The 16,274-nt window shown below is 41.2% G+C and overlaps 1 protein-coding gene across 8 annotated transcripts in view; it reads right to left on the bottom strand.

Annotated features, from left to right (window-relative positions):
• thrab (thyroid hormone receptor alpha b) overlaps positions 1-16,274 on the bottom strand; it is a 165,391-nt gene that overhangs the window by 48,400 nt on the left and 100,717 nt on the right. For all 8 annotated transcript variants that reach the window (XM_005453782.4, XM_019362300.2, XM_019362299.2 and 5 more), the window contains one exon: positions 2,838-3,216. In XM_005453782.4, the coding sequence (XP_005453839.1) occupies positions 2,838-2,893 (56 nt within the window). In that variant the 5' untranslated portion in view covers positions 2,894-3,216. The remainder of the gene's footprint in view (positions 1-2,837; positions 3,217-16,274) is intronic.

The raw sequence follows: 16,274 nt of genomic DNA, 5'->3' as shown, positions 1-16,274 counted from the left end.
GAAAGAACACATATTCTCCATGTGTGTCAATGTAATTGTTTTCCTTTGCAGGACAGGTGTCCTCCATTTGTCTCTACGTGTATAAATTAAGAACAGCAGGTCTGTTTGAGGCTTGAGTGCGTTCCCTGACACAAATCCAACAGCATGACACAATTACTGCGAGCCATCTTATGTTATTTACAGTTGAGAGGAGCACTTAATACTTATTGTACACAGAGAAAGCCAACGATTCCACATGCAGACAAGCACCACCAGCTATCAGCCGAGAGCTGTGATTGTCTCTCGTGCATGATGGATGGGAGGATCTCACATAAGTGCAAAGGATAAAAACAGGCCTCGCGCGGCTCGTGAACAAAGTTTCCTGGATACAAGAGACTACACAACACTTGTATGGTGTAAGCCTTTACCACTGTTAATGCAACACAGTGCAAGCAGTCTTGCATCAGCTGTGGTGACATGTTCGGAGGAGTGATGCAAGGAAGAATCCGACGCATGCAGGAGTTTGTGCATCTCAATATGCCGTTAATAGGAGCGCCAAGCAAAACAGCATCAAAAGCGAGTGCCGAGAATGAAATTTAGTGCATAGAATGTATAATTATCACATTTGTGTGGATTTATTTATACAAAAAAAATCAGAAAAAAGAAAAAAAAATCAGCTGAACAAGGCTGACGACATATCAATCAATCTTTAGGAGGAGGGCGTATTCTCTGTCTGCCTTCTGGTATCCATAACACCACTTTACAGGACTGGATCAGATCACAACAACTGGTTGACAACACGCAGAAGGGAGGGGTAGAGATTTAATAAAATCCACTGTCATGCTGAGCACACTACCGATATCCACTCTAAGCAGAAACCACTCCAGTCTGTAGCCTCGGGAGCTTAATTCATCGTGCTTTTAATTATCCCTGACGTGCAGAGTACTGCAGCCAGCAGGTACAGGTGTAAACAGCGATACACTCAGTTATCACACCCGCACATGTGAAATGAAGCAAGATGTCCTCTGCCACGCCGACTTTCTCTTTCCCCCGGCAGCAGAGTTGTTAATCTCCTGACAGGTGTCCGTGTTATCTTAAGAATCCGTCTAGGCCTCTGACGGTGCGGAACAGGCAGTCAGTCCCTCCACACGGTAACTAAAACATGACCTTACATTTTACATAAATTTGACTGCGGAGACGAAAGACTGAAAAAGTTCCGGTGTTAAATTCAAACACTGCATGTTAATGCCGGTGTCCAGTGTTGCCTTCAAATGCTCGCTTTATCTTCTGACTGCTCAACCATATATCACATGGTGTAAATACAACTACTTATTTAGGACAACAAGACGACAAACCTGTAAGGAAGTGTCTTTTTTGGCATGATTCAATCCATACATTTCATGTTTCTGTGACAGTTTTACCCAAAATATATATTTTTTTTTATATAATAAGTTAGAGTTCACCCCGAAAATCAAATGTAGGACATGCAGAGAAGTGGTGTGACAGAGGAAGATACTTGTTGAAGGTAGATGATCTACTGTGGTGAGCCCTAAAGGGAGCAACCAAAAGCTGAAAGTGCTTTTTATCTATCTGTTCAAATACAACAGGACTGTGAGCAGGTTTATGTAGGACCTACTTCCTTTCTACTGAACTACCCCCATCAACCGTATCGCTGTGCAAAACGAGCTACCCGTGACCTCATGCTCGTGACCGCGTGGCAGGATGTAAACACTAATGGGAACCCACTCAGCTGAGCTGTAATTAGCTGGCTGCACGCTTTAATTGGCGGATGTAGACAGACAGTTCCGACATGAAACTGCACACACATATCTAGGTCATGATTTGTGGAAAGAGGTGTTGCTAAAGTTTTTTTTAAGTGTACTTCTTAAGATTCTGACCACCAGATAGTTTCCATTAGATTCAAGACAAGCTGAAGCTGATGTCTCCCGCTACATGCCAGAGGAGAAACACGCATATTTGATTTAAGGGTGAACCGTCTGTTTAAGTAAACTCGCAGATTTCTGTTGTGTTAAAATTGCTCATTTTGGAACTTATTCGCAACAAAAAATAATATAAAATAAAGACCTGATGTGATTAAACAGAAGCTTTCATGAACCTTCCAACACTTATTTTGTGAAACCACAAAACCAACCTGTCATTTCACCTTCAAACAACTGTGAAGGGGACGTGTCAAATGAAAGGAACTCATGGTGCTTTCTAAATTAAAGACTTGTTTCAAACCCAAAGCAGCCTGATATAGAGCGATAACTATTTCCTTTACCCAGAGGCCTCTTCCATACAGAGGGGCCCCTTCCTCTAGCAGTATGAGAAAACAGTCCATTCCACTAATATTATGTTTTCATTAATGAGAAGGGGCTTAAAAAGCGCCATGTTTGTTTGCATTTAGGCTAGACTGACTCAGTCTGAAGAAGCTGAGCGAGGGCGGGAACGTCAGGGTCAGGAGCAGCTGAAAGTCTAGTTTCTCAGAAACAGACGAGGAAAAGGGCAAGAGAGAGAGAGGGGGGCGAGTGGTACGGAGGAAAAAAAGAGAACACGACGATGCTTAGCTTATCTTGAAAAATGAATACTGCCTTATCAGAAAACCTCTTTTCTACAGCACTAAGAAAAAAATCATGGCTGCTTCAGTAAAGATACAACGTACAGTAGGAAAGCTAAAGGTAGAGAAGGAGATGGGATGGCTATAAAGGAACTGGTACGACTACTGCTTACTTTTAACAGCCATTATGAAACAATGATGCAATTTCAAAAATGTTTTTGTATAAGATGCACTAGAAAATTTGCTTCTGAGACATTAAACTGTGTTAACGTTAAACAATAAATACATAATTCAGACTCACTGTTTCTCTTCTCCCTCTGATGGGTTAGAGTCCTGCTCCTTGGGCATGTGTTCCATTCACCTTAATTCCATCCAGCAGCCAATCATGAGAGACTGAGGCAAGCCCCACCCTCGGATGCACACTTGTCATTCGCCGGTTGGGACGAGTCGGTCAACAAAACATAACAGGGGCCGGTCCCTAGGGGCCGGTCCCTGGGGTCCTTGGAAGGTGGGTTTTGGGCGTTTCTCCAAAAGGAGTGCACCCGGTGTGTCGTTGCTCACGGTGATGCTGGAAAATATGAAAGATGATGGAGGCTCCACGGGTAAATCAGCTGGCCTTGAGGCCAGGGCTGGAGGTGGATGACAGTCTCAGGAACGCAGAGGGAGGAGTGGGATCCAGGCTGGAAGAGAACAAAGGTCACACTCAGATTAAAAAGTCTGCAGCTATGAAACGATGGGAATATGTGCACGACTAAAGCTCCCAAATATCAGGACAATAATGATCACTTAATGATTAATACACTGGAAAAATAGAAACCACTTTGAAATATCAGGCATAGATTGAAGTTTAGACTTGCAGAACAGGTCATCTACTAGTTGGAAGGCTGGTGGTTCTATCCCTGGCTGCTCTGGTCTACATGCCAAATGTCCTAGGGTAAGATACTAACCCCAAGTTGCTCTCTGATGAATGTGTGTGAATGTTAGAAAGAACGCACTTAGAGAACGCAGCAACCACGTCACTAATTATGGAGGAATTCTGGCTTAACTCTGAATATAAGTAGTTAAAGTAGTTGTAGTTTCTGTGGACAGCAACAGAATTAGGATGCTAAAGTTGCTACAAAAACAGCCACTGAAGACCTGGTTGTTCCCGAAACAACCTTTTCAAAGACAACTGTCCAAACTGACAGTGAGTTTCCTGTCACTACAATGCGATATAAAAATGTCTCGGAGAAAATGATCCCAAGATTTTAATCACTAAGAACCAAGGTAGACACAGAAATGAGACCTCAACTCTGTAAAGCCCAACCAATCTCAAAACCTGAGACACAAACTTGACCCAAGACCTGACATGTTGCTTTGAAACAGAAAGCATTTATACAACACTTCTACCCAACGTGCTTTACAATTTGCCTGTCAGTCACGTACCCAAACACACAAACAGCAATGGCAGCAAGCCATAGCAAGTCATACAAGGCAGTGGCCTAACCACAAAGAGCAGTTGGGTAAGCTCCTTTGCCCTAGGACATGCAAATTGTAGGAGCTTGGAACTGAACCCACACTACTTCATAGTTTAGCTACAATTATCCCACACATAAGGCATTTTGGTGCACGGAGTTATCTTGGCGCTCCCTCCCAGTGGGCATTATTTAACTACCCATCTGAATGTATGATCTGCATGAATGCAGACGACTGATAAAGTAGGAACGGGACAGAAGACCGAGTCTGCAGGCAAGAAAAGGCTCAAAAATAGCCAGGTTTGAGGTTTTGTGCCACAAACGATCAAAAAAAGTCTTCTGAATTTGTTTCATCAAGGATATGTGGCCATACTACAACCAAACAAGTGCTTCACCACATGTTGTGACCACTGAGTTAAGCTGTCAAATCCACTGAGTCTCATACTCCATCTACCATTACATGACCCTTGGACATAAGAAATAGAGGCTTTTACTCATGCATGCAGAAGCAAATTGTTTTTTTTTTTCCATTCACACACAAAGTTAAAGCTGGATAAGTTGGTCTGAAGGTCAGAAACTCTGTCACGTTCAGCTGTTACTGGTGCCATTACCAGTTCCTGGAAAACTGCTTAGAGAGCGTCACCTCTTTGCAAAGGGTTAAGTAGTTTTAAGATTAGCAGCTGAATCCGTGAAAGGGTATGTGTGTTTGAGTAAGTACTAAGAGGGTCTTGATCCTTTAACCCCTGCCCTCCTCCCTCTGTTGTTAAAGGAAGGCTTCTTTCTTTCCTCTGCTAGCTGTTCATTCGATAGATTTCTAACAATAGAGCACACATAGAGCATAAGAATGGACACAAATGAGACCATTACTAACATAGAGAATATGCTGTATGCAATACTGTTTTAAAAACAACCTTTCTAAACAGGAAGATGAGGCTTTCATCAGTTATTTTGTGGCCATATTAGCAGAAGGTGACTGATTGTGAAACCCTGAATTTGATAATATCAGACTGATGGTTGCTGAAAACAGTAAGAGTGCTCGATAAAATTCAAATGTGTGGTGATGCACCAAGATTTTTTTTTAATTCTTTTGCATATCAATCCATTTACCTCCACTTAAAAATAATTTAAAACCCACAGACTAAATATATAAATATATGTGCATTAATGAAGGTAGTTAGTAGGAAGTTAAATGATTTAGTTCTACGTTCTTCTAATATGCAACAATGCAATTTTCAAAATACATAAGTAAATATCTCCTCAATCGCCTCTTTCCTTATGTTTGCAGAGGTGTATATACGCAGGCCCACTGCTCCATCTGTCTGTCTATATACAGTGCATATACTCACTATCCATTTCATCTGTTTGTTAATGCAAATATCTAATAAGCCGGTCACATGGTAGCAACTCGGTGCATTTAAGAGTGCAGAAATGGTCAAAAATGACTCGGTGAAGTTCAAACCGAGCATCAGAATTGGGAAAAAAAAGGTGATTTAGGTGACTTTGGATGTGCCATGATTGTTGTCCAATGGAGACACAGGAGATTCACATCATGGATGTGCACCTGACAAATGTGCAGCATGTGTGTTGATGCTATGATATCCTGAGGAATGTTTCCAGCAACTTGTTGAATATACGCTATGAAGAACTAAGTTGGTAGTTCTGAAGGCAAAATCGGGCCCAACCTGCTACTAATATACAAATGGATTGCTGCTGGACTTTGCATTATTGGGCCCTTACAGACCGCCGATAAATTTCTGAATGCAGAGCTGTATGTGAGAATAATAAAACTGGTTTTATGAACATTCCAAACATTGTACAATTGTACAATTATCAGCTAAAAATTTTAATAAACATCTGTTAAACAAAACAACCTTAATCAAAAACCCCACAAAGACTAAACATTAGGCATTAGGTAGGCACTTAAAGACACTTAAAGATAAAACACACGCACACACACTGTGAGCGGAGTAGTCTACAAGGCTGAAACCAACAGGGCAAACTGTGGCGTGATGTTGACATAGGACAGGAGTGATATAAACTGCATATCAAATATGAATGGAGTGTGCTTTATCAAAGCTCTTCTCTCTATCAACATCAACAGATTACCACTACAAGTGGCACTAACCTCAGTGTGTGTCTGTAGCACAAACAATAAGTCGTTTATCACACTGGACCAGTGAGCTCAGAATCTGAAAGCAGAGTATTGTCTGATTAGGAACTGAAATTACATCCAAGTACCATGTGTCTTTTTATAACTGGACCCTATTCCTTTCCATTTTCTTCACTGTATCCATAAATAGTGAGGCTCTAAGGAACTGTGAATTATAATGATGCTGCAGGTTTAGTTTCGGGGCATATTTGTAGAAATAGTACTTCAAGCTTTTGGCTAGGAGTTACAATAGCTTCTTTTGGACTAATAAGCTTTGGGAACTACCTGAGGGTAAGTACCCACTGGGGTTGTTGTCCTGGAACTACGTGCCATCCGAGCTTTTCTTCTGCTTGCTTTATTATTGCTAATTGCAGAGGCACTGCTCGTTGTCGACGTTTACTTCGTTGTGAACCTTTTTACATCCTCTTTTTTTCTCTACATTTCCTCACCGTATTGTGTATGCCTAACAGCGAGTTATAGGGAATTGCTAACGTTTTTTTTCTAATTTGTTCTAAATTGTAAGATTTCCCGCACTGGAGGCCTGGACTTCACTGCTGGGTTTTCTTCCAGTTTTTGTGCTAAAACTTAAAACTGTTGGGTTTTTTTTTTATGTTTAAGTGTTTCCATCAATTTTCTCCTGCTTGTCTGAGTCCAGATCACAGGGGTAGATTCTCAGCCTAAGCAAAGACACCAGGTGCCCCTCTCCTTGGCTACTTCCAGCAACTTTTGCAACAAGGCATGACCCCATGGGGCTAGGCCCAACTGAGCTCAGCCCCAAAGAGCTACACGAGCCTGGGCCTCGGTGGGCTCACTACCTGCAAAAGTAGCTGTAGGGGTCCGGTGCGGCGTGGATCAGTGGTAGCCGGGTGCAATCACTGGTTGCGAATACTCCCTACATGACTTTTTGCAGCACTTGTTGGCCATTAAAAAGACTGCAGGTTTAACACACTTCCACATTGGCTTCACTTTTCAGATTCAAAGTCTAAGTCTATTTTTTATACAATTTATGGTCCAACCAAAAATGGACTTCCAAACTTTGATGGTGGTGATTTTTTTCTGTTTTCACACTGTTTAAAAACAGTTACTATAAAAACATTCCTTTAGTGTGAAACCAAAAAATATGGACTGTTTACTGATCTCTGCTATTGACCAGGCTTCTTTAAAGCGTTCAACCTTTAAAAGGACATTCCACCCAGAAAGCTCCCTAACATCTGTATTGATTTATACCAGACATTAGCTTTAATTCATGTTACTACAAAGACTGTTGAGTCATTAAACAGATGGTCCAAACTCGGCACCATGTTTGACAAACTCTTCCACAACTTCTCTCTTCTATAAACTCACTACCTGTGAGTTTATGCAACACAAATTGGCACAAGGCATCATAATCACAGATAGGACTGAGCCTCGAGCTTGTTAAGTACTTGTGAGGCTGTTACTCTACCACACTAAGAACATCCCCATATATAAGTGATGTATGTGTGATATAAGTGATGTATGTGTGACTGTAGAAATGTTCTACAAGTCTTTGTCAAATAGTGACATCGCATTAGTCTTCGCAATAAAACTTATCTCCCCCTGTCCACAAGCTTAATAGTTCACCTGTTTCATCTTAACTGTGTCCTTGTTTGCTCTCATTCATCTTTGATCCAATTCAGGAAGTTATGCTTGTATAAATATTCCCTATATCCAAGGTCAGGGCATCAAAATATATTTTAAGTGTTCGAGGGCCAGTAATGTGTACATTGCATACTTGAGCTATGGAAAGACAGCATGAAACAGGGAAGATGAAAGGGGGCAAAGTGAAAGACTAGAGCCAAGAAAAAAAGTTTGGGATAATATATACACTACATGGAGAGTGGAGGTAAAGCTGACGAAAGCTGGAGCTCGAAGACAAATAACAGGACGAGGTAGAGCTTGTCAAAGCTCTGATTCGAGTCTTTTTGAGCATGAATATACTTACATAGATTGTGCCTGTTATGCTGGGATCAAATCAGAAAAAAACACTACAATAACACAACTCCTTGATTTGAAAATAGGTCAAGAACGTCTCTCATGGAACCTTCTCAGGCTAATCGCCCTGGTGCACTGAAAGTGAATGAAAACTGTGCCAAATTTGAGCATTTTTTGTCTTTATTTAACAGTAAAGGATCAGCTAAGAGACAGAATATAGGGAAGAGAATCACCTCCAACATTCGTTGGTTGTTCATTAAACACTAATCCACTTTATATCATAAAAGGTGCTTAAAATGTCACACTATTCACTATAGGGCTCACTGAAACACATCAAATCACCTCATGCACCATATTCAACTTCACCAGTGTCCATCCATTTAGCCCGCCAAAATATAGTAAATGCTCTTTAACATATACATAGGCACAATTTTCACAATTTTCCCAAAAACAGAACAAAAAAAAGGAGAAAATTAATGCTCACTGCCTACTGATGCACACCTTTTCAGTGGGACATTCAACCTTAAAACTGTAGCAAACTGTTGCATACTGTTTTCACACTGAATGTGCCCCAGATTCATTCATTCATGACTCCTCGTGGTGTCAATTACATCGACTTGCAGTGACGAGGAAGAATCTCACAGGGAAATCGGTGCGCTAATCACAAAGCAAACAATTTCAACCAACACCTTATTTAAACAACGATAATGACAGGCGCACTGACACAGGAACCAGAATCCAGTTACTTTCAGTTAAACAGATATCAGGATGTGTCATAGATTGTCTTGTCAATATGTCCAGTATTGTTGAATTGCTGTACCATGATGCCAGTGTTATCATAAGATAGCATTACCGCTTCACTATGGTCCCCACCTTCTCCACAGCTTCGTAAGAGCTTTTTTTTGTTTTTGTTTTTTTTGATTTTTTTACAATCAGTGAGCATCTCACAGAGGATCTTTGAGGTTTGAATAAGTTTGATTAAGTCCTATTTTAATGCATTTATGAGATTTCTGGAAAAGAGGCTACAGCAGCAGCAGCAGCAGTCACAGTATAAAAGGAAAAACTTTGGCAAGTACAGTATAAAGTAACGCAGCAGAAGTTTATTGACACACCAGTATCCCAAAGTTTAGTTTAACAAAGATTTCGACATCAATTTTGCATGCATGCATGCAGAGCATGCAGCTACATTTGCTCCAAGTGATCTACGACACTCATAACATTCCTTAGATCCTGTTTTCTGATGGACAAGATGACACATTCATAAAGATCCTGATGACTGCGCATTCATCAAATATTGATATGATGACATTTTCTGTGAAAAAGACTTCCAAAATTTAGGTTCAAGGAATTCTAGGAAATGCGCACAGCCGCCCACACTCTTTAAAACTCACACGTCTCAGCCTCATCTACCTTGACTAGCATACTTTCCAGTACGGCCTCGAAATTTTAATTGGACCTGCAAACGCTGGCGTTTTCCCCTCAAACAGGGTTCACCTTTAATTGCATGCTTTAAAATGCATCAAAAGAATAACTAGTGAATGCATGTTGATGCCTGGAGAAGCAGAATTAATTAAACATGACCTACTCTCTTTCTATGCCGTTTCAGGCCAGAAAAAAGAAAGAAAAGAGAGAAAACGAAAGAAAAATCAAGGTACCACTGCTCTTGAAAAACAGAGAAAATAAAGGTGGATGACAGTGGAGAATGGGGATATTGTTAATTTGTCTTGATTTGGGGAAAATCAAAAGAAAATAAGTGGTTGAAATAAAATAAAAGGACATTTCTTTTTTATCTCTACATCAGCTGGCAGTCAGTTCATGTGAGAGTAAGCTGTCGTGCAGCTTTGACATGCAAATGTTGCTGCGTCAATGTCTAATTGCAATCTTCCAGCTTCTAAACCATCAATGAGAAACTGATTTGCCACATCTGATACGCACGTCTCGTGTCACTCAAGGTCTTCTGTTATACTGTCAACGAACAATATTTTTAAACCCTCACATGACCGATGCGATCGTAAAACCAGCTCGAGTGGTCTGATGAATGTTTGTCGATGACACGACTGCGTTGTTTGTGGTATCCCTGACGAAAAGACGATGATAGGCCTCATTTACAAACACTTCGTAAAAATGTTTCGTGTGCAAACGCAGGATATATGCGACTCTCTTTGTACACGGAAGAGGGCAAACTGCAGCCGAGCATGTCTGCGCTAAAGATCATGAAGTCTGGATTGTTGCAGAAAACAAATCTTTTAATTAAACCTTTGGCGTATTACTAATCCATTCATTCATTAGCAGAATATGACATTGAAAACTGTTCATTTAATGGACGCATTGAGCAAATATCCATGAAATTGATGCCCTTTCATATCAGCGTTTACACCCTCATTATTTCACATAATTAAAGGAAACTTCTCCCTCTTTCTTTGTTTACTACAACTGCACATCTGCAATAGAGACAAAACCACCAGAGCACTTTCACTGTCTTATCATGTGTTTTTCACATGTTTGCATGCTCAAAATTGACGCTTAACCTAGTAGATTACAAAGTGAAGCCTGTAAATCTTGACCAATCGTCACTATGAAGCAGCACACCTGCCAGTTTATGGGTCAGATCCACTAACACACACATGCATGTCGATTAGAACTAAATTTACCTGTGCACATGACTCAGGAATGCGGCAGGAACTTTGCAAGCAATTTTGTACACACCCTCATTACTGTTCTATCTCAGCAAACCTAGAACCTGCAGTAAATCTGTTTGGTTAAACATTCTTGATGGTTCTGCATGCAGTTTGTAACCTCTAAAAACCAGTTCAAGGCTAAGATTGACAACCCTAATCACGCTTCTGAGCAAGTCTAAAAATATGCCCCCACCCCAATTACGTGTCTATTTAAATGTCAAAATGTCCAGTGTCTAATTAGGAGAAAATATGCACTCTTATGCGTTTCCTGAGAATTTTGATTTAGAGCTTCTTCACTAATTAAATCATAAGGATTGCAGTCAAGCCTACATGGTGCTTGCTAAAGGCCCTACTAGTACAGATATTCATGTACAAAAATATATACATTTCTTTTCATTTAAAATATGAAATTAGTTGAGGTGAAATAAGCACACATTAAAACAAAGCATAAGCATGTCTTTCACTGTAGTTGCAGCAGTTAGAATGTAAATGCTAGTGTTAATGCAGTGGAGGATGATGCTCCTGAGGAGAGCCCTTATTAAAATTCACACCATGACAGCAGACGTTGGGGTCAGTCCTCCCGAATCCCAAGGGTCGCCGGGGCAATTAGTGGTTAAGTAATGGAGAAGGGGCAGGGCAAAGTTGTTGATGTGGCACATGCAGTCCGATCATAGAGGAAACGGTGGTAGAAAAGGGGAGGAGGGGGGTGTTAGTACCTTGGGGTTAAAAGTAGTCAAAGGCAAAGACATCATATTTCATGCTTGGTCTCTCTCCAGGCCAATTACTGTCAGGGAATTATCAATATGCGCTAATAGATCACGGCAAAGCAACGAAATGATGTCTGTTGAGGCCATTCTTCTAAGCGTGACCTTGTGGTTGCGAGTATATACAAACACAGATGTCTGCATACACAAAAAATGTTAATGTTCAACATCCATGTGTATACACAGATGGGGACTCAAGGTTTCATACTCGTCAGGTAAAGGACAAATACAGAGACTACTCAGAAAGCGCATAGATCCGTTTATTTACTTTGGTGGAAGCAATAATAACTCAGTCAGCAGCTTGCGACAGGCACCGCAGGAAACTCTTAAAGAAAAACAGCATGTAGGAATCTCTCGTTACAAACAGTTCGAACTCTGACATACTTTGACAGCGAGCGTTCGGGTGTAATTAGGCGCGCTTGGTTTGCCTCACGTATCCTTAATTCAGATGTCAAGCAAACAAACGCCGGATTTTTCAAAAATGTGACACATGTTCCTTTGCTTGGTTCGTAACAACAGGGTTTCATTTACAAAACAACCCTCGTCTCACTGCTTGTATATCAAACGCTTTGATATACAACACATGCTAAATCCCCCAGTTTTCAAAAAAACCCTGAAAAGAGTTTCTCCTCTTGTATAACTGCAGTACATTCTCATTCAGTCTGCATGCACTAGTCTTTAAGTATGCATACAGTTGCATACAGCAGGTTTTGCATATTGTTCGCCCTCCACCGCCACGGCTATTTCTCTTAATCCTTGCATTAAATATCGCTGTCATCTCTTATTTTTTCTTCATTTTGTCCCCTTGCAGATTTTTTCCAATTCTTTTCGTCACCTCTTCACCATCTGTCCTTACCATGCACTTTGTACGTGCCACTGTCCCTGATGATCGCGGCGACGATAAAGCTGGTAGAACAGCACTCACGGGAAAGCAGAACTGCTATTTATTTTGCTATTCAATCGTCAAGAAGACATGTTACCAAAAAAGGCATAAAAAAACAATTCCAAACAAAAAAAGTACATAACTATTGTGAACTCACAGACTCTTCTCAAACATTTTGAAGCCCTTATTCATCTTAATTAATATTACCTTGGGTGTTGTAGTCAAAATTGACCATATTTAGATGAAAGGACTAACTAACCGAACTTATGTTGGTTGGTAAGGTTTATCCACAAAGAGATTATATCTCTCGGCTGGCCTGGGAACGCCTTGGTGTTCCCCCAGATAAGCTGGAGGAGGTGGCTGGGGAGAGGGAGGTCTGGGCTTCTCTGCTTAGGCTGCTGCCCCCGCGACCCGGCCTCGGATAAAGCGGATGAAGATGGATGGATGCATGGATACATTCATAACACACACACACACTAATTTGTGGTAATTAGTGATAAATAAATGATGAATAAAACACCAGAACTTCACCAAAAGTCAAGAACAGATTTCTTGGGTGGGGTGTTAATGCAATTAAACGCACAGCAGGCCATAATATTTGTCAGATCATTACCTCATAAATGCGTCAAAAGGCAGGCAGCACACCACAAATGCGCTAGCTGTTCTTTTCAGACTCTCTAATTATGTGAGGCGAAGCCAGATGGTCCTGTATTTGCATCCACCTATCACCTATAGTGGACACACCCCTAACAATGATTTCTTACAGGGGAGACTTCTAATGAAAAAGTTGCATGGTTGTTGTGAAGGAGAAATTCAGTGTTGGGCACATTAATATGAGAGCTTGTGTGGACTGACTCGCATTATGTAGCTAGCTTCAAGTGGACATAAGAAGAACTGCACTTCAACATTGGATTCATTTCTTCAGCCCACGAGGATGCTGCTTGGTCTTGCTGAAACAGGCAAGCGAGCAGAGAGAAGTCAGCTGGATACGGGTTAACAAGCAGAGCCAGTTCACATACAGACAGGCATCCTGGAACTACTTTAAAACCTTTGTTTACCCAGATTAAGGAGTCTGAGCACACATTCGACCTCAGTAGCCGCCCAATTACAGTGTTCAAACAAACCGAGGACAGTTAAAGGTCAGCTGCCTTGCTCAGCGGCATGTCAGCAGTAGCTGTTTAAAGGGAAGCCCAGCGGCACACCACAGCAGATCAGGCTGGCGCCTGGCACCAAAACTGAAGACCAATGGAAGACATAAATTTACATGAGACATTTGAATTCTCGCAGGGCACGGCCAAGTCGCTAATGATGCTGCCAGCCTCCCCTTCGTCGCTCCCAACAGTACAAAGTCTCCTATTCTTAACATTTTATTGTCCCATTAAAGCAGACAGCCCATAAATCTTAACGAGGCTCAAGTAAAAACAACAGACGGTTTGTGTCCTTCCTTTGTGTCTTTCTGCTATGCCGTCTGTTCTGATCTTGAATTGTGCGTCAGTTAACGTTAAAAATAATCAATAAAGGTTGTGGCTATAAAGCTGTTTTTTTTTATTGCCAGTAAATGTGTCATTTAATTCTATCATTCAACAGATGAATCAATTAGCCTTTAAAATGTCAGAGACAGGTGAATAATTGCTTATAATAAGTTCTCAGAGTCCAAAGGAACAATAATATTACATTTGAACATGTGTGTCCTGATATCCTGCCAGTCAACAAGTTTATTAAGGTGGTATTTTTACTGCTTCCCATCACAGTTAAATCTATGTTTTAAACACTTTAAAGGCCGCTTTATTACAGTGGTACTTTTTAAAAACAAAAGTGAAAATAAATGCACACAGAACAGGCTTGTAAAAAAACAAAAAGGCAAAGCTGGATTAAAATGAACTCTCTCCAATAGGTCTGTGTAAATCCTACAAAGTAAACACAGGATGGTCAGCAGGCCTGAAGGTACTGTAGGGCAACTAAAGTAACCCATGTGTTTGCATACAGATCTAAACTAAGGGCCAAAGATTAAAGTGCAGCAGCAGTAAGGCCCAGGTCATAGGTCATATATGCCTAGAGACCGGCTGTTGACCCCTTGACACTTACCATGAAAAATGTGTATGTCAGTTGCTGTAAAATCAGTTGCTTAAACCAGGCCTAGAGACTGGTCAGAGACCCCCAAGGCAAGTGTGTAGTGGCTGCTGGCACCATCCTTCTAATTGCTTTAGTTGCTCTGCTGTGGTCAACTGTAGTTTGCATGGAGGAAGGTGAGTTGACTGTGGCAATCTAATGCTGTGGCTTCCGTAGAGCCCCAATCTCACCATCATGGAGTCAGTCCGCAATTAAACAAAGAGACTGCCTAAATCCACAGAACTGTGCCAAATTCTCCAAAAAGCCAAATACCTGAAAAACCCTGTGCAGACAATCCAGTGCATTATTTTTAAAAGCATCCTTGCTATACTTTCAGTGCACAGTCCTGTACATCTTCAGGTACTTTTGACATATTTACTTTTAATGCACTAGGCGGAGAACAATTTGCCCTTTCTTTCTCTTACTTCCACTTTCTCCTCTCTCCTCATGTCCCTCCTCTTCCCACCCTCCTTTGGCAAGGACAAGTTCAGGTGCTGCCAAGAATGTGACTGAGTTTGGAAAACAAATCCAGCTCGCTTCGAGTTTTCTCTTTTCCACCAATTGCTGTTGTTTCTTGCTCTTTTTAAGGTGGGCCACTGAGTGCAGCAGAGCTCCCGACAAAAGGTTGCAGCTGAGGTTTTTAGACAGTGACCTGCAGCTCACAGCTTTCAATGCAGCTAAGCTGAGCCTCTTTCTAACCCATTCTTACAAACACACACTCAGCTGTTTCTCCAGCTTATTAAAAAAGCGCATTGTGTGAAACTGGAGGCTGTATTGTATACGTGTGATTTTCAGGATGCTTCCACTTCCTGACACTTTCCTCACAGCTAATAGAGACGACAGACGGATGAAGGATGGCTCCTTTTGGAAGTTAAAAAATTAACGGGCATTAGCAACAATGAGTGGTTGGCAACCACCCACCCTCCTTTATCTCTTTTATAATCTGTAAATAAATGATGGACCATGACATCACCCATTGGTTAGTGCAATCCTGCTTTTTAAGCCTTCATTTCAGCAGTTTTGCCCACTTCTATGTTATTTTTGTTTGTTCTTTTTGGTGTACTGAGCATACTTGGATAAGAAGGTGGAGTGTTAAGGTAACAGCAAAAGGTGCATCCATTAAATGTATGGGTCCAATGCACAGATACAGAAAGCAGTTATTTAGCATTAAGAAATATATAAAGCAATTACTACTACTTCAATGACCAGCACAGGCTTCTTGGATGGGCCACACCTCACAGCAAGACATTATTTGTGAGACAGTTATATTAAAAACACTCAAAAAAGGTCAAATATAGCTGAGAGGTCCAGCTCAGTGCTCCAAAGTAAAGCCTAGTAAAGCCATCTAGCATCATTGCAAGCAATTGAGCTTTAAACTTCTATTATTGTTATAAGATGGCAAATAAGCTAGAGAGTCCGAAGCTGTTCTTGCACCAGGTTGCACACGTTAAGTAGTCACCTGGAACACAGCTACAGCACTAGCTGTTTAAAAACAGGATAACTTTTTCCATAATGGTCACCAGTGCAGGGACCAGGTGCGTAACGCTGGTTTAACTTTAAGACTGAAATGCTGGAGAAGAGTTTCCTCTCTACGCGCATGCACTCTCACGCCAAACGTCACTCTGCCAGAGAGGAAAAGGTATGAGTGTGTGGCGTGTCAGCGTGTGCAGGTGGTATAATTAGTCTAGAGGAGCAGGAAATTCTGTTTTCAGTGTGTGAGCGTGTGCATTTATTAATGTGTGTGTTAC

Source organism: Oreochromis niloticus, linkage group LG8 (genome assembly GCF_001858045.2).
Source record: "Oreochromis niloticus isolate F11D_XX linkage group LG8, O_niloticus_UMD_NMBU, whole genome shotgun sequence".
In the NCBI taxonomy this organism is placed as follows: domain Eukaryota; kingdom Metazoa; phylum Chordata; class Actinopteri; order Cichliformes; family Cichlidae; genus Oreochromis; species Oreochromis niloticus.
Note: the sequence above shows the minus strand (reverse complement) of the source record. Positions and strands in the feature narration are given on the sequence as shown.